The sequence below is a fragment of the Bombina bombina genome, chromosome 3, assembly GCF_027579735.1.
Source record: "Bombina bombina isolate aBomBom1 chromosome 3, aBomBom1.pri, whole genome shotgun sequence".
Lineage (NCBI taxonomy): Eukaryota > Metazoa > Chordata > Amphibia > Anura > Bombinatoridae > Bombina > Bombina bombina.
Window position 1 is genome coordinate 700,155,989 of NC_069501.1, and position 19,689 is coordinate 700,175,677.

Here is a 19,689-nt window from a genome sequence, read left to right on the forward strand (position 1 = left end):
AATTTATATCTTACCTGATAAATTCCTTTCTCCTACGGTGTGTCCGGTCCACGGCTCGCCCTGGGTTTTTGTCAGGCTTAAATATTTTTTTATCTCTATACACTACAGTCACCACGGCACCCTATAGTTTCTCCTTTTTCTCCTAACCGTCGGTCGAATGACTGGGGGGCGGGGCCAGAGGAGGGGCTATATGGACAGCTTTTGCTGTGTGCCTCTTTGCCATTTCCTGTTAGGGAAGAGAATATTCCCACAAGTAAGGATGAAGCCGTGGACCAGACACACCGTAGGAGAAAGGAATTTATCAGGTAAGATATAAATTCTGATTTTTTCATTGCCTGTGGTCCTCATAAGAATTGATTTTGCTCCTTTTTGATCCACAGTTGTATTACTTGGCATATCAAAGAAAACAGGAGTTTCATCAGCATTTCCAATTTGGCTCAATGGATAGTTCTGCTTTTTCCTGAGCTCTATAACATACCGTTGAAATGCAAGCAACTTTTCATTATAGTCAACAGGTATTCTTTGTGCTAGTGTTGCTCTGCGTCTCAGAGAGAGGCCATTTCTGAGCATAAATCTACGGCACCATCCAAGGCTTGTTTTAAATTCATGCCTGGGAATATTTAATTTACTGGCAATTTCTAATGCCTTCAATTGTATGATTTTGCGGTTGACAGGCATTCCATTTTTTCTTTGTTCTAGAATGAAGGGAACCACTGCTGCATCAACTTCACAATACCTCCCTTTCTTAGGCCCTCTGAATGATTGTCTTGTAGAAGCCGAGGTTTCTAGTTTCTGATGTATCAGCTTCCATCTATGTACGTTTTTCTCATCTAGGTCATATTTTCTGGCGGCTTCCCTATTGCTTGTTTGTTCAGCATATTTTAAGACTTTTATCTTAAAATTTGAATTGTAACTTCGTCTTTTCCCTTGGCTAGTAGAATTTCGAATCTCCACATGATCATCCATATTGGTTCCGGTATTTTACTGTATGTTAGCTCCTGTACAAAAATTCACATTATCAATTACGGTAACAGTATCTGTATATGTTTTTTTTTTTTATGAGTATGGTAAATTACAGTAGAAAGTTGCTTAAAATTGCATGCTCTATCTGAATCATGAAAGAAAAAAATTTGGGTTTAGTACCGGTATCCCTTTTAACCCGGATTTTCACGATGCTGCAAATGGTCTAACACAGTTGTCTACCGGTAATTTGCAGCATGTGTCCTGGAGTCTTTGACATTGGTGCCATTCTATGCTGAATAATGGCTGCAGCGCAATGCATACCTCCCAACATTTAAAAATCCAAAATAGGGACCCCCCCCAACTGAGCAGAAATGTGATATGTGGTGGACAACAGCAGGGATACAGAGTTACTTAACAAAAAAAAAAAGTACCAGTATAAGCACATACATGCACACACATACCATATGACAAATTTTAACAATTGAGTGCAACTCTGCCTGAAAGGCACACTGTGAGAGAAGCAGCATATTAGAATATGCAGATCTGCTCACATGATGACCTGCAGACACTTTTTTTTTTTAATAGGGGGACCAGGTAATCACATCAAGCCTAAAAAAATAAAGCTGCAATGTTTGCAAGTGATTGAGACCAGCACTTCCAAATGTGTAAGCAGAGTCCCAATGTAGGGTGCCAGCTCCCAGGGGGATCCTTTTCCACTTCCCCAAGAGTATAGAATAAAACAAAGGAAAGATGCTGCACTCCTTAGATGCTGCACTCCTCAGACATTAAAGCTATAATGGCTAAATAAAGGCTTTTTCACATTTGAAATTACCATACTAAGGAGTTAAGCATCTTTCCTTTTTTTATTTTAACAGACCATTAAAGCTGCAATTTTGTATTTACCCTAATAGTACAGACATTTTTATCAGGTATGATGTGAGGGGGGAAAAAAACTGTTTCTTACCAATATCAGAGGCAAAACTGACTAACATGGGACATCCTGTGCTCCGCCCACTTCCTACCCAGACTACAATACCCATAAGGCCGGTAGTTGTATCAACTATTCCAGATAAGCTACTGTAATAACGGACTCTTCATACTGCACACAGCTCCTACTGTGATGACATCATCTACAGCCACATCTGCCGCTCTGTCCCTGCAGACTGCAACGCCTGTGACAGAAGCATTTAGCAACGTCTTCGGATCACTCCTAGAAGACTGCTAATGCTTAGTCACAGGTATTGGTAACATTCCAATAGGAGCAAGTTCGGTCCAAGGAGCGTTCGTTTAGATACTCACTCAGGGATCAGTGTACACACATAGGGCTATTGGTGCACAATTCTCTACCCATATTACTACCGGTATATAAGTTACCGGTACATTCCTTACCCGGTATTTACTATACCAGGCAATATCAAGCAAATACGGTAATAAAAAAATAAAAAAAGCCAAAAAATTCCGATTATAGGCCGCGCCCCGCATATAGGCCGCACTGCAACTTTAAAGGTAGAAATCAAGGGAAAAAAGTGCGGTCTATATGAGGAACAATACGGTACATTTTTATTAACGGTTTTATAATGGATTTTTAGATCAGTATTTGTGCATATTATTCTTTATAGTAGTGTCTATTACATGCAGTTATATGAAAATTGGTGTATACTGTCCCTTTAAGCTTAGTGTGAAACGTCCTTACTGATAAAAGAAACAGACTTATAGCTGAACATGCAGAGATGCTTCTGTTCCTTTAAGTTAATTCCTATGAATACACATCCTACAATTATAGGACAAGATTTTGATTACATTTGATTGGAAGCTTTACCAATGCTCTGTTTACATTTCCAACTTTATAGACTTTAATGGAGTTGGACATGTAATGAGAGCATTTGTAACGCTTACCAGTCAATGTAATCTATCCCATAGTGTTCCCCATGATTAAACAGTGCATTGGTATATTTTTTACTGTATTGCACTTTTGGTTGGTTGTGATTTTACATTTGTTATGTATTGTTGTTATTATTTTATTGTAATATTTTTATTTATAAACATGTTCTGTGAAATAAAATGGTTGTATTATTTCATAATGTCTTTTGAGATACAGTTCTTCATAATTATAAATAAGCTATCTTAAAGGGACAGTCAAGTCCAAAAAAAACTTTCATTTTTCAAATAGGGCATGTAATTTTAAACAACTTTACAATTTACTTTTATCAATAATTTTGCTTTGTTCTCTTGGTATTCTAGTTGAAAGCAAACCTAGGAAGGCACATATGATAATTTATAAGCCCTTGAAGGTCGCCTCTATTTTATTTACTTTTCACAGCAGGGGAGAGCTAGCTCTTGTAGGCCATATAGATAGCATTGTGATCACGCTTGAGGCTAGTGGCAGACACTGCACTAATTGGCTAAAATGCAAGTCAATAGATAATTACTAAAAGTCATGTGATTAGGGGCGGTCAGAAGATGCTTAGATACAAGTTAGTCACAGAAGTAAAAAGTGTATTAATATAACCGTGTTGGTTTTGCAAAACTGGGGAATGGGTAATAAAGGGATTATCTATCTTTTTAAACAACAAAAATTCTGGTGTTGACTGTCCCTTTAAATCATCAATCTGTATTGTGCTTGAGAAACTGTCACATGACATTAAAAAAAAAAAAAGTATTGGTATTGGCGAGTATTTGGGGGGGGGGGGAGTATCGGTACTTATACTCGGTCTTAAAAAAATGGTATTGGTGCAACCCTAGCACAGATAGAACTGCTGATAAGATGGCAGGTTTGTGCCAGCAAGGTTTTAAGTCCAATTCCACCTGATCATCTTTTATATTTTATCATATATATTTCATCATATATATTTCACACATTTTAAAGTTCTGTGCAAAGACTTCAGAGAAAGAAACAATTTTGTTTTCATTTAAACATAATAAAGATAGGAATGTCCAGGATTTGTCTTCTAACCCAATGGTTATTTATGCTGAGTTGCTGCATGTAACAAGTTGGAATAGTCTACATATTTTTAAGTAGATTGTTATATTGCAATATCAATGCGTAACTGTTAAAAGTAGATCATTAAAAAAAAAAATAGTAGAGCACCTGAATATTGCTATCAGTGCTGTCAGTGGAAGAAGATATTTAGAGTGCCAGGAATGAGCTTTGCACATTTACTATATCATTAGTTTAATGCTGTCCTGTGTACGTTTATTGCCGTTCAGTGTAAAGAGCAGCTATGCAGTTACGTTGTCAAATGTGTGACTACCTCCAGGTCTACATTCATATTTGCCCATTCAGCACCATGCAGGCCAGTTTTGATTAGCAGACACAGACTTCTGCCATTAGGATATGCAGAGTTGCTTCTCCACTGACCCCTTTAGGTGACTACTGTATATTGTCTAGTGCTGATGTAGTCATCGGATGTAGAGACTGCAGCACCATCAGTTTCCTTCATTTAATCCTTCCTGCTCATCTCTCAGTATACCAGCATGCCACCAGCCTAATGAACTTGTGCTCCATTACTGCTATACACTTGTGTGCACTGCTGTACAGGCTGCTGGACATGGTTTCTATCCACATAGTCTGATGCAATGGGGTATTCGGTCTTGGATATCTCTGGAGATTTAAAAATTCCATTAATTATTTTACAATGCCTCATTTCTAATTCTAGTAAAAATAGTACACTTAGCTTGGAGTTAATTGTAGCTATACTGGCATAAAATATAAGCCATTGCTAAAAATGTGTTCAAAGAGGTCAACCAGTGTCTTGTTTTCTGTTTAGTGCTTCGTTGTACCTGTTTAAAGTATTAAAGAACTGCACTACTGGTAATATGGAACAGGACCTGAAGAAATCCGGTGAAGGAGACGTATCTCAACAGGTAAGTCTTGGTTTAATAAAGGACCATGAAATACAGTAGAATTGCATAGTCAACAAGTCCCTACTAATAATGCAATAGCACTTACTCTAAATTTTAAATAAGCAGGAATTTTTTTGTCTGACAAATTTTAAAATGTACTTCAATTTGCCACTTCCTGTATCATGTGACAGCCATCAGCCAATCACAGACTTATATACATGTACACTGTAAAACTCTTGCACATGCTCAGTAGTAACTGGTGCCTCCGAAATATAAAACTGTGCCAAATTTGATAAAGGAAGCAAACTGGGTAGTGTCTTAAAACTGCATACTCCTATATGAATTGTGACTGTTTAATTTTGACTTTAGTGTCCCTTTAAACCTTCCTCAACTTTCCGGTCTTGTCTTTGTTTAGCAAACTCCCAGTATATTGCAGCCATATTTGTTGCACATTATAGATAATGTTTAATGGACACTAAATGCTAAAACAATGTTGATCTGATCTAGAGCAACAATTAAGCTGGGAATGCACATGTATTTTCAGATATGCATATGTATTTCTTTTTTACTCACATTAGTTGTTTAAAAGGTGCGGTAATAAAAATAAAGTTTTCATTTCTATAAGTTTTTCTTTTATTATTTATTAATGTGTTTCCACTTACTTGTTATACCAGCTGCAGAGTATAAAGTGCATGCAAAATTGCTTCTTTAGATTTATTTTTGTATAGGAAAAAGCTGGATTTTGCTTTATTCTTTGAAACCACAACTTATTAAAATGGGTTGAGCTTGCGGGGAAAACGGATTTCCTTATTTTATCACTTTCTGTACACACACATGTTTCTTTATATTATCTCTGTCTGTATACCAAAGCCCAATACTTAGAGGGAGCAATTGAAAACTAACATTTTATTGCTTACCTCTCCTACCTCCCACTTGGAGTGTAATTTCTTATGCTGATTATGTTTACAGTTTTTCTATAGCCTATACTTAATTAGAGAAACTGTAAGTATAGGTATGGATATTAAAGGCAAAGTCGGCTATTTCAAATGCCGATATAAAATTAAAGGCGCTATTTATCAACAATTTAATAAACTCCAGCAGGTAAAATAGATAATTGGGAACACATTAAAGGGAAGAAAAAGTTAGGGTAAACTGTGCCTTTAAAATATCCGAGGTTAGAAAGAAGTTTTTTATTATCTAATCTCTTCTGCTGAGGCCAGTTGTTGATAGCTACAAATGAGCTGAAAAGTAACCGTATCATAGGATTTAATGTCCCTGTAATAAATAAATGTTAAGCGTTTCTCAATGCTTTCCTAATGTGTGGTATTTTTTATAATCATATTTTGGTGCTAGAATGAAAGAAAAAAAGCACTTTTTTTTTCCTCATTATTTTTTGTGCCTTTCTTTCATTTCACCGTAAATTGGCAGGACACAGATATCTTCAACTATTTGTCTATATTATAACTTAATAAGTATCCGTTTACATCTTTACTACATAATTGAATCTGTTTATTATATCTATCACTGATTGCATTGTATGTTTTGCATTGTTTCTTGTATGGTTAAAGGATGTTTAGTTCACATATGCTACAATGGTGCTTACTAATATGTATTTCTAATGTTTCCTTTGGTAATTTGTAAACTCCATCCTGTACACAATTCATGCACAAGTGGTAATAAATTTCCATTTTCTCTATTCACTCTGTTATGCAGAAAAGTAATATATACTAAACTATAGGCAAAATAAAGTTAAATTGTAGTGAACACATTTCAGTTTAATTTGTAATTGATGCAAACTGAGCCTTTATAATTAGAACCAGGTGTTCTCCAGTTGCCTTCTCTCTTTCCTCTGAAATTCTGTATCCTAGAGAGCTTCATTATTTTCTATGGAAGCCACTTCTTATCTCCCTTGTTCTTCCAGGTACTTCCCTTTTTCTTATATAATTCATTTAGTTCAGCCCCTGTAAAGTCAGCACTATAATTTTTCTTTCCAGACCAGAGAATCTTGTCTTATGTGGCCCATAGAAAGTAAGGAAGCTCTCTGGGAAACTAAAGCTGTCAGTTTTTCTTCTTTATTTTAAACACAAGGCATACAAAGTGCAATGTAATTTGTAAAAATATACATATAAATATACAAAGTATGGTTCTAATTTGTTAAAGTTACACAGAAACTGTGGAAGCATAATCGGAATTCGTAAAATCACAATGCTAAATACATTACTGCATTCAAAATATAATACAAAATAGAAAGTGCAAAATTTCAATGTAATAAAACTTATTCTGAAGTGTAAAGTAACAAAATATACAAAGCACAAAGTTTGCTTTGTTGCACAAAGCTTTGTTGCACTGGTCTTGACTCTCCTTCACATACAGAAATGCAGGGAAGTATAAAAATATCTGCCTTTTAAGAATTTCACTAGGGATCTTGCAATGCTGGAGGATCATTTTAGATCATCTCACCTGAGCGAAGAGCTTTCGCTCAATGGGCCCTTAACCTTAAAGAACCATTAAACACAGTAGAATTGCATAATCAACATAATAAAAATACATTGCGATAGCACTTACTCTGAATTGTAAATAAGCGGTCATTTTTTTTCTAACCAATTTTAAAAATGTACTTAAATTTGACGGCCCCCTTGTGACAGCCATCAGCCAGTCACAGTCTTATATACGTATACACTGTGATTTTTGTACATGCTCACTAGGAGCAGGGGCCTCAGAAAGTGTGCGGTTAAGACACTGCATGTTCTATCTGAATCATGAGTTTAATTAAGACTTTTAGTATCTTTTTAACCTTTTAAAAATTCACATGCTTTGTAATTAAAAAAATGAGTTATGAAAGTCTAAAGTAGATGTGATTTCCCTCATAGATGTACAAGTAAAGAACAGTACATTTTACTTCTTGCTGTATTGCATCACCCAGGCTGTAAAATATTGGCCTTCACTGTGAAAAACATATACAGATCAATCCTAAACACCCAGAAATTAATTTGTTGCAGAGAAGTGAAACACTCTTCCCCAGCCTTAGCTTAAGGGACCATTAAATAAAGAAGAAATGCATAATTAACAAGTGCACAATAAAAGGACAATACAACAGCACTAAGCAGTAGATTTTGTTTTCCTTCCCATTTGCAGGCCCCCTCTAGGAATTACCATCACTATAAAAAATAAAGTTAAGTTTAAGTGATCAGTTATTAAAAAAAAGGATGCTGAACCCACTCTGACTGTGCTTCTGCACCTCACTAAACTCAGCGGCTCTAGCTGCCCATAGCACAGCGCTCTTCTACCAATGAGGTGACGATTGCACCTCCAAACCAATAGCTGTGCTAGCATACAGAACACTGTCAGCTGACCTGCACGGCTATTGGTTTAGAGGTGCATGTCAGCAAAGGAGAGCTCTGTGCCATGGGCGGCCGTAGCCGCTGAGTTTAGCGAGCTGCTGCAGGACAGAAAGAGGGTGAGTTTAGCACCCTTTTTTTTAATAACTTATAAATTAAACTTTATTTTTACTAATGGTTATTTACCATCACTTTAAAGAGTGATCCTAGGTGAGCTAAGGAGTGTGCATGTGTCTTTAGCCAATCTGGTAGCAGTGTTTGTAACAGTGTTTAGTGAGATATTATACGTAGTTACAAACACTGCTGATATTCAGTGCTAGAAACATGAGCACACTCCTCAACTCCTATCAACCTACTTAGGTTTACTCTTCAACAATGGATACCAAGAGAAACAAAATCAAAATGGCAACAATGTCCTAAAATTCAACAGCTTTTCCTGCAGGGACAAACAAATTTGTTCAAAATCAAGGAGCCAACCCATACATTTAGGAGTCAGAAACTTGTGGCAACCCCTATGAGATATACACGCACACTCACACAATAAAAGTTTAATTTGCATTTCACAACGGCAAGGCCTAGAAAGAATCCAGCCTCACCAAGTTGAATTTTAAGGGAAGTGAGGGGCACTTATGGGTATCATAGGACTCTAAAGCAGCACTACAGGGCCTTATTTTAAGGTGTCGGTGACTCCCTGGCGCCTGGGTTTAAGTCCTGTAGTATTACTAGTATGCCAATAGTTTGCCATGCTATAATACACATGGATTTTACTTTTCAGTCATATGGTGTACAGGTTTAGTAACTCTTATTTATTTATTTTTTTTAAACAGCATAATTTCAGGTAAATCTCTGGATATGGCAGTAGGCTCTCGTATGTAGCAGTATTTGGTCCAGAATACCAGTCTGTTTCTGAATTCATATCGTGTTTTGTTCTCTACTAAATAGAACATCACATTAGAAGACATTGCTTTCATTTATTTCCCTGTAAATCTTTGTAAAACTTGTGAATCATAGTAATGACAGATATAACATATATTTGTCTTCCATAAACAATCTCTACTGTTTGTGTATCTAAAAACAAAATGATTTACATAAAAAACTGTTCAGATGCTGGGTACAGTGTGATGATATTGTGTATAATATTACAAATGTAAAATGTCTCACGTTGTGCCTTTTTTCCCTTTCAGACAGAGTGTATGGGCTGCCTTGATCTTCAGAGGGTAACTTCTCTCTATAGGGAGGCACTGAACGTGTTCATGACTAAGAGGAACAGTCCTCTGACTGCAGCCATGTTTAATGATTTATTTACTCGCTTCCCTGTAAGTTTCTGTGATTTATGTTTATGTATTTATTTATGTTGACATTTCACACTGAGCAGACAGAGGTTAGAAAAGTAAAGCTAAGTCACACTTATTCAGAATTATATCTACAGAATATAAACTATACAATTGCACAATGGCTGCATCTATTTCCTATGACATGTGCCCCAAAAACAACTTTCCTGGAAAACACTATTAGTCATGTTTAGACATACCTAGTAAATATCAGCAATTGTGCATTGCAGTGCAAAAGATCTGCATACAAAATAAACATTTTAAAAATATATTTATTTTCTTCTGTTATGTGTGATCAGTCCACGGGTCATCATTACTTCTGGGATATTATCTGCTCCCCTACAGGAAGTGCAAGAGGATTCACCCAGCAGAGTTGCTATATAGCTCCTCCCCTCTACGTCACCCCCAGTCATTCTCTTGCACCCAAAGACTAGATAGGAGGTGTGAGAGGACTATGGTGATTATACTTAGTTTTTAGAACTTCAATCAAAAGTTTGTTATTTTACAATAGCACCGGAGCGTGTTATTACCTCTCTGGCAGAGTTTGAAGAAGAATCTACCAGAGTTTTTCTTATGATTTTAACCGGAGTAGTTAAGATCATATTGCTGTTTCTCGGCCATCTGAGGGAGGTAAAAACTTCAGATCAGGGGACAGCGGGCAGTTGAATCTGCATTGAGGTATGTAGCAGTTTTTATTTTCTGAATGGAATTGATGAGAAAATCCTGCCATACCGTTATAATGAACATGTATGTATACTCTACACTTTAGTATTCTGGGGATGGTATTTCACCGGAATTACTCTGTAAAAGTACATTAAACCTTTTAATAGGTATTTTTCATGTTAAACGTTTTTGCTGGAATGTAGAATCGTTTGCATTAATGAGGTACTGAGTGAATAAATATTTGGGCATTATTTTTCCACTTGGCAGTTTGCTTGTTTTAATTATGACAGTTTCGTTTCTCTCTCACTGCTGTGTGTGAGAGGGAGGGGCCGTTTTTGGCGCTCTTTGCTACGCATCAAAAATTTCCAGTCAGTTACTCTTGTATTTTCTGCATGATCCGGTTCATCTCTAACAGAACTCAGGGGTCTTCAAACTTCTTTGAAGGGAGGTAGATTCTCTCAGCAGAGCTGTGAGACTTATATAGTGACTGTGATTTAAAACGTTGCTCTGTAATTTTTATGTTTAAAATTTAATTAGTGTTATTTTACTAATGGGAACAAACCTTTGCTAAAAGGTTGTGTTGTTTTTAAAGAGTGATGCTATAACTGTTTTTCAGTTCATTATATTCAACTGTCATTTAATCGTTTAGTGCTTCTTGAGGCACAGTACGTTTTTGTTAAATAAGATTGTAACCGAGTTGCATGTTTATTGCTAGTGTGTTAAACATGTCTGATTCAGAGGAAGATACCTGTGTCATTTGTTCCAATGCCAAGGTGGAGCCCAATAGAAATTTATGTACTAATTGTATTGATGCTACTTTAAATAAAAGCCAATCTGTACAAATTGAACAAATTTCACCAAACAGCGAGGGGAGAGTTATGCCGACTAACTCGCCTCACGTGTCAGTACCTGCATCTCCCGCCCGGGAGGTGCGTGATATTATGGCGCCTAGTACATCTGGGCAGCCATTACAGATAACATTACAAGATATGGCTACTGTTATGACTGAAGTTTTGGCTAAATTACCAGAACTAAGAGGCAAGCGTGATCACTCTGGGGTGAGAACAGAGTGCGCTGATAATTCTAGGGCCATGTCTGATACTGCGTCACAGCTTGCAGAGCATGAGGACGGAGAGCTTCATTCTGTAGGTGACGGTTCTGATCCAAGCAGATTGGATTCAGATATTTCAAATTTTAAATTTAAATTGGAAAACCTCCGTGTATTACTAGGGGAGGTCTTAGCGGCTCTTAACGATTGTAACACTGTTGCAATACCAGAGAAAATGTGTAGGTTGGATAAATACTTTGCGGTACCGGCGAGTACTGACGTTTTTCCTATACCTAAGAGATTAACTGAAATTGTTACTAAGGAGTGGGATAGACCCGGTGTGCCGTTCTCACCCCCTCCAATATTTAGAAAGATGTTTCCAATAGACGCCACCACACGGGACTTATGGCAAACGGTCCCTAAGGTGGAGGGAGCAGTTTCTACTTTAGCTAAGCGCACCACTATCCCGGTGGAGGATAGCTGTGCTTTTTCAGATCCTATGGATAAAAAATTAGAGGGTTACCTTAAGAAAATGTTTGTTCAACAAGGTTTTATATTGCAACCCCTTGCATGCATCGCGCCGATTACGGCTGCGGCAGCATTTTGGATTGAGTCTCTGGAAGAGAACCTTAGTTCAGCTACGCTGGACGACATTACGGACAGGCTTAGAGTCCTTAAACTAGCTAATTCATTCATTTCGGAGGCCGTAGTACATTTAACCAAACTTACGGCTAAGAATTCAGGATTCGCCATTCAGGCACGTAGGGCGCTGTGGCTAAAATCCTGGTCGGCTGATGTAACTTCTAAGTCCAAATTACTTAATATACCTTTCAAGGGGCAAACTTTATTTGGGCCCGGTTTGAAAGAAATTATTGCTGACATTACAGGAGGTAAGGGCCACGCTCTACCTCAAGACAAAGCCAAAGCTAAGGCTAGACAGTCTAATTTTCGTCCCTTTCGGAATTTCAAAACAGGAACAGCATCAACTTCCACTGCACCAAAACAGGAAGGAGCTGTTGCTCGTTACAGACAAGGCTGGAAACCTAACCAGTCCTGGAATAAGGGCAAGCAGGCCAGGAAACCTGCTGCTGCCCCTAAGACTGCATGAACCGAGGGCCCCCGATCCGGGACCGGATCTAGTGGGGGGCAGACTCTCTCTCTTCGCCCAGGCTTGGGCAAGAGATGTCCAGGATCCCTGGGCGCTAGAGATCATATCTCAGGGATACCTTCTAGACTTCAAATTCTCTCCCCCAAGAGGGAGATTTCATCTGTCAAGGTTGTCAACAAACCAAATAAAGAAAGACGCGTTTCTACGCTGTGTACAAGATCTATTATTAATGGGAGTGATCCATCCGGTTCCGCGGTCGGAACAAGGACAAGGGTTTTACTCAAACCTGTTTGTGGTTCCCAAAAAAGAGGGAACTTTCAGGCCAATCTTGGATTTAAAGATCCTAAACAAATTCCTAAGAGTTCCATCGTTCAAAATGGAAACTATTCGGACAATCTTACCCATGATCCAAAAGGGTCAGTACATGACCACAGTGGATTTAAAGGATGCTTACCTTCACATACCGATTCACAAAGATCATTACCGGTATCTAAGGTTTGCCTTCTTAAACAGGCATTACCAGTTTGTAGCCCTTCCATTCGGATTGGCTACGGCTCCAAGAATATTCACAAAGGTTCTGGGTGCCCTTCTGGCGGTACTAAGACCGCGAGGAATTTCGGTAGCTCCGTACCTAGACGACATTCTGATACAAGCTTCAAGCTTTCAAACTGCCAAGTCTCATACAGAGTTAGTTCTGGCATTTCTAAGGTCGCATGGATGGAAAGTGAACGAAAAGAAGAGTTCTCTCTTTCCTCTCACAAGAGTTCCATTCTTGGGGACTCTTATAGATTCTGTAGAAATGAAGATTTATCTGACAGAAGACAGATTAACAAAGCTTCTAAATGCATGCCGTGTCCTTCATTCCATTCAACTCCCGTCAGTAGCTCAATGCATGGAGGTGATCGGCTTAATGGTAGCAGCAATGGACATAGTTCCCTTTGCACGCCTACATCTCAGACCGCTGCAATTGTGCATGCTGAGTCAGTGGAATGGGGATTACTCAGATTTGTCCCCCACTCTGAATCTGGATCAAGAGACCAGAAACTCTCTTCTATGGTGGCTTTCTCGGCCACACCTGTCCAGGGGGATGCCATTCAGCCGGCCGGACTGGACAATTGTAACAACAGACGCCAGCCTACTAGGTTGGGGCGCTGTCTGGAATTCTCTGAAGGCTCAGGGACAATGGAGTCAGGAGGAAAGTCTCCTGCCAATAAACATTCTGGAATTGAGAGCAGTTCTCAATGCCCTTCTAGCTTGGCCCCAGTTAAAAACTCGGGGGTTTATCAGGTTTCAGTCGGACAACATCACGACTGTAGCTTATATCAACCATCAGGGAGGGACAAGAAGCTCCCTAGCAATGATGGAAGTATCAAAGATATTTCGCTGGGCAGAGTCTCACTCTTGCCACCTGTCAGCAATCCACATCCCGGGAGTGGAGAACTGGGAGGCGGATTTCTTGAGTCGCCAGACTTTTCATCCGGGGGAGTGGGAACTTCATCCGGAGGTCTTTGCCCAAATACTTCGACGTTGGGGCAAACCAGAGATAGATCTCATGGCGTCTCGCCAGAACGCCAAACTTCCTCGCTACGGATCCAGATCCAGGGATCCGGGAGCGGTTCTGATAGATGCTTTGACAGCACCTTGGACCTTCAGGATGGCTTATGTGTTTCCACCCTTCCCGCTGCTTCCTCGATTGATTGCCAAAATCAAACAGGAGAGAGCATCAGTGATTCTAATAGCACCTGCATGGCCACGCAGGACTTGGTATGCAGATCTAGTGGACATGTCATCCTGTCCGCCTTGGTCTCTACCTCTAAGACAGGACCTTCTGATACAGGGTCCATTCAAACATCAAAATCTAACTTCTCTGAAGCTGACTGCTTGGAAATTGAACGCTTGATTTTATCAAAACGTGGTTTTTCTGAGTCGGTTATTGATACCCTGATACAGGCTAGGAAGCCTGTTACTAGAAAGATTTACCATAAAATATGGCGTAAATACCTATACTGGTGTGAATCCAAAGATTACTCCTGGAGTAAGGTTAGGATTCCTAGGATATTGTCCTTTCTACAAGAAGGTTTAGAAAAGGGTTTATCGGCTAGCTCATTAAAGGGACAGATCTCAGCTCTGTCCATCTTGTTACATAAGCGTCTGTCAGAAAATCCAGACGTCCAGGCATTTTGTCAGGCTTTAGCTAGGATCAAGCCTGTGTTTAAAACTGTTGCTCCGCCATGGAGTTTAAACTTAGTTCTTAACGTTTTACAGGGTGTTCCGTTTGAACCCCTTCTTTCCATTGATATAAAATTGTTATCTTGGAAAGTTCTATTTTTAATGGCTATTTCCTCGGCTCGAAGAGTCTCTGAATTATCAGCCTTACATTGTGATTCTCCTTATCTGATCTTTCACTCAGACAAGGTAGTTCTGCGTACTAAACCTGGGTTCTTACCTAAGGTAGTCACTAACAGGAATATCAATCAAGAGATTGTTGTTCCATCCTTGTGTCCAAATCCTTCTTCAAAGAAGGAACGTCTTCTACACAATCTGGATGTAGTTCGTGCCCTCAAGTTCTACTTGCAGGCAACTAAGGATTTTCGACAAACGTCTTCCCTGTTTGTCGTGTACTCTGGTCAGAGGAGAGGTCATCAGGCTTCGGCTACCTCTCTCTCCTTCTGGCTTCGTAGCATAATTCGTTTAGCCTATGAGACTGCTGGACAGCAGCCTCCTGAAAGAATTACAGCTCATTCTACTAGAGCTGTGGCTTCCACTTGGGCCTTTAAGAATGAGGCCTCTGTTGAACAGATTTGCAAGGCTGCAACTTGGTCTTCGCTTCATACTTTTTCCAAATTTTACAAATTTGACACTTTTGCTTCTTCGGAGGCGATTTTTGGGAGAAAGGTTCTTCAGGCAGTGGTTCCTTCTGTATAATGAGCCTGCCTATCCCTCCCGTCATCCGTGTACTTTTGCTTTGGTATTGGTATCCCAGAAGTAATGATGACCCGTGGACTGATCACACATAACAGAAGAAAACATAATTTATGCTTACCTGATAAATTCCTTTCTTCTGTTGTGTGATCAGTCCACGGCCCGCCCTGTTTTTTAAGGCAGGTAAATATTTTTTAAATTATAATCCAGTCACCACTACACCCTTGGCTTCTCCTTTCTCGTTGGTCTTTGGTCGAATGACTGGAGGTGACGTAGAGGGGAGGAGCTATATAGCAACTCTGCTGGGTGAATCCTCTTGCACTTCCTGTAGGGGAGCAGATAATATCCCAGAAGTAATGATGACCCGTGGACTGATCACACAACAGAAGAAAGGAATTTATCAGGTAAGCATAAATTATGTTTTTTGATAATAATAAACAATATATTTTCATTGTTTTATAGTTCAGAGACATACTCTACAGATTTTTTAAGAGTTTTTTTTCTTTTCCCTTTACAAATCAAGCACTAATGTTGTAGGTTCAGAATTCTAGATTGTGCACTCTGGGCAGTGGAAAACCACCTTGTAATTGTAAATAAATTAACACTTTGCTTACTGCAAATGGTTTTTACTACTCCCCCACCATGTGTCTTATTTGTAGGAGCCAATCAGGATGACTTGTTGGAGTAGACACAGCTAGCCATGGACATTTTGTTACCAAACATTCACTGTTTAACAGTTTCTTCTCTCATAATCGTGAAGGACCTTGTAACTTTGACCAATCCTTTTTTGATAAGCTTGCCTGAGCAGAGAGGTTTAGAGAATGGGATTCTAAGTTGTGAGCCCTTCAGGACTTATTTTTATTTCTATATATATATTTTTACATTACTTTTTATATATTTTTACATTTCTTTTTATGGAGATTATGTCATATGAATTAACAAATACAATAATTTCACAGTCATAGTTAGAATCAGCATATGATCTTTTAACTTTGTAAATAAAACCAACATACTAACAAAAGATGTGAACTCATTGGAGTATATATATATATATATATATATATATATATATATATATATATATATATATATATGTATATATATGTATATATGTGTGTATATATATATATATATATATATATATATATATATATACTGTATATACACGCATAATTTTCTGCTTTAATGTCACAAAACACCACTACCTTTCCACACTCTTAGTTGCCAGTAATACAATAATCACAGTGATGAAGCACCTTAATTGCTGAGAACACAAGAGAAATCAAGCTTGCAGCAGATAATTCCATTGATTGCCTGAAACGTGCAACAGTGATGTAACCTTATGACTGCCATTAGCTCTATACCCCTAAGTATATTTTTGTTTTAGCAAGTTTTTGTTATGACAGCTCAGTTGCGCAATCCCTGCTACCAGTGTGCACCATTTCCTGCCAGCTGACAAAGTACTGGTTCATCACACTATAGTCTCAAAGAGCTTGTTGGAGTTTTAAAACTGAGGTTAAACTGTGAGAATTCCCTTACAGTAACATTAAGTGTTCGGTAATTCATATAATAGTTTTCTTTTTGTTTTTCTTACAGTTTATGTGTAAACCGTTGCTGGGTATAATAACCAAGTCTGTGAAAGACGGAGCCAGGCAGCATCAGCAGGTGAGCACATACCTATTATACACTTATACAAGGGGCAGATTAACTGTATCTACACTACGTAGGATGGCACTATGGCCCCACTCCGTTATTACAGTTCTCACTTGCATATAAGTAGTGTTATTATAAAGAGAAGTGTGGAATGATTTCTGCCAACTTTTTAAAAGAATGCGCAAGCATCTCCACTTGTATGAATGTATTTAATGACACTGGTCATATTTCTGCAGTAGTGGTTGTTTCTCCTGTCTTGGTGGATATAAATGTTTTGACTGTAACAGTTGCACCACTGAGTGTTCCCAGAGCTACATTTGCAAAATCTTTCATGGCTGGTTAAAATCCTGCTGCATGTGGAGCACTACCAATTAAAAATTGTGCCTATGAGAGTGATGAAAGTGGAATACTCCTTGGTGCGTCATTTACACAGGCTGTAGCATAAGTGATCCACACAAAATGCAGCAGATTCTACTTAGTGACAGTAGCTTGTCTTATCTAAAAAAATAAGCAGCCTGAATTAGTGAGTGATTCTTTCATGACGTAATGTTGACCCATCTATAAAAAAAATAAAATTAAAAAAAATGCATCAGAATATACATGTAGTTAACATAGCATAATGGAAGGGATTGATTGCTGATTAACACCTGTGCACAAGCATGGCCTTCTTGACCAAGGGTACTTGATTTATAATAGAATGTTTATGGTCTCAAGATATAAGTGTGTATTATAAAATAGGTTAATACCAACTCCAGAGAAAGCTGTAACACATTCGGGTTAAATTACTTTTCTTTCTAATGGCAAGGTGAGTCCACGGATCATCTATAATTACTGTTGGGAATATCACTCCTGGCCAGCAGGAGGAGGCAAAGAGCACCACAGCAAAGCTGTTAAATATCACCTCCCTTCCCTCCAACCCCAGTGATTCTCTTTGCCTACGTTAAGAGCAAGGAGGTTGTAAAGTTTAGGTGCCTAGAAGAAGATACTTTAATCAAGATTTTATTATTTTTCGGCAGTGCAAGTTTGTTCTGCTTTCTCCTGGGGTGTAGCAGTAGTCCATGGCAGTCTCTTCAGTAGAGCAATGGTGGCTTTTAAGCAATTGAGAACTTGTGGGGTATAATCTTAACTGTGCCTCCCAAGTAGTTAATGCTGCCCTAACATTGAAAGCCTGAGTAAGATTACTCAGTCTTTGTCTTTTTTTTTCACAGGTCCATGTGAGGGAGCATGCCTCTCAAACCTAGTGAGCTGCCCTGCTGCCTGTCAGATTTCATTGAGGTAAGTGCTATTTCTTTTTAAAGACACAATGAGTCCACGGATCATCTTCATTACTTATGGGATATTCACCTCCTGGTCAGCAGGAGGAGGCAAAGAGCACCACAGCAGAGCTGTTAAATAGATCCTCCCTTCCCTCCCATCCCAGTCATTCTCTTTGCCTACGTTAGTGCTAGGAAGAGGTAAAGTTAGGTGTTAGAAATGATTCTTCAATCAAGAGTTTATTAATTTTTAAAGTAGTGCAAGATTGTGCTGCTTTGTTCTAGGGTGTAGCCGTAGTCCATATCAGTCTCTTCAGTAGAGCTTTTGGTGGCTTTAGAGCAATGGGAACTGGTGGGACATAATTCTCACTGCGCCTCCTATACATTTATGCTGCCCTTCTCATGATAGCCTAAGCACACTTAACTCAGGCTTTATCATTTTCCACAGGGCTATGGGAGGGAGAGGACCTCTTAAACCTGCTGGACTGTCCTGCTGTCGGACAGGGTTTAAGGTAAGTGCTAACTTTGTTTATTCTGGGAAAAGTAAACTCAGAGGAAAGTGGGCACTTTAATGTTACCTGGATATCACATAAGGCTCAGACAAAGGGCTCCTTATGTTGGGACATCAATCCCTCTTATTTGGAGGGTATTGGACAGGACAGCCATAAGTACTGGGGCTGGGAGCTGAGCTCATTTTTTGTTTATGGTGGTTATTTTCCTATCGGTTTATGTAAAGCATTTATGCCAATCGGGTAATGTGTTTTTGACTGTAACGCCCACGATGGGCGGGGCTATCGTTTCGCGCGCTTCCTAAGTTAACTGCGCAGTACTCAGCCATTCTATCGCTGCAATAGCCTGCAGAAGTGAACGTCTGCACATTGTGGCTCTAAAACTGCATGGTTTCCTAACTCTAAGCAAGCGGTTATAGCGCTATTGTGCTTCTGAGCATCCAGATCGTTCCAGTTCTAAGAAAGTTGAGACCAGGGAGTGAGTCCGTTTGGCAGGTAGGCACCTCAGCAGAGTTGCTGAGGTGTAAGGGTGTCTGAATTTTGCTTTGTTTAGCTGCTGGTATATGTTTTTCACTATTGCAGTAAAAAAATTATCTTTTAAAATTTAAAGACACAGTAACGTTTTTTTCTCTGTCATCAAAATTTTTTTGAGATATAGAGTAATTTGATTATCTTTTGACCTTTTTTTGTGCACATCTTTCTCATGTAGTAAAAGAGGTTACCTTTTTTAAATTTTAAAGAGACAGTAATGTTTTATTTAATAAAAAAAAAAAAAAAAAAATGTATATTGTTTTTCTTATTGTGCTTCAGTATAGACATAGAAGCCGTGCAAAATGTTACTTGCTCCATGTGTTTGGATGCCAATGTGGAACCACTAATCCCTTTCTGTCTCTCATGTATTGAGAGGACTTTAAAGGGACACTAAACCCAATTTCTTCTATATAGGTAAGACAAGTCCACGGATTCATCCTTTACTTGTGGGATATTATCCTTCCCTACAGGAAGTGGCAAAGAGCACCACAGCAGAGCTGTCTATATAGCTCCTCCCTTAGCTCCAC

At 38.8% G+C, this 19,689-nt stretch overlaps 1 protein-coding gene across 1 annotated transcript in view; it reads left to right on the forward strand.

The window, feature by feature from the left end:
- Positions 1 to 19,689, forward strand: part of MYBBP1A (MYB binding protein 1a) — a 203,715-nt gene that overhangs the window by 96,497 nt on the left and 87,529 nt on the right. Inside the window, exons 21-23 of the mRNA XM_053707495.1 lie at positions 4,731 to 4,827; positions 9,329 to 9,460; positions 16,813 to 16,881. Coding sequence (XP_053563470.1) covers positions 4,731 to 4,827; positions 9,329 to 9,460; positions 16,813 to 16,881 — 298 coding nt within the window. The remainder of the gene's footprint in view (positions 1 to 4,730; positions 4,828 to 9,328; positions 9,461 to 16,812; positions 16,882 to 19,689) is intronic.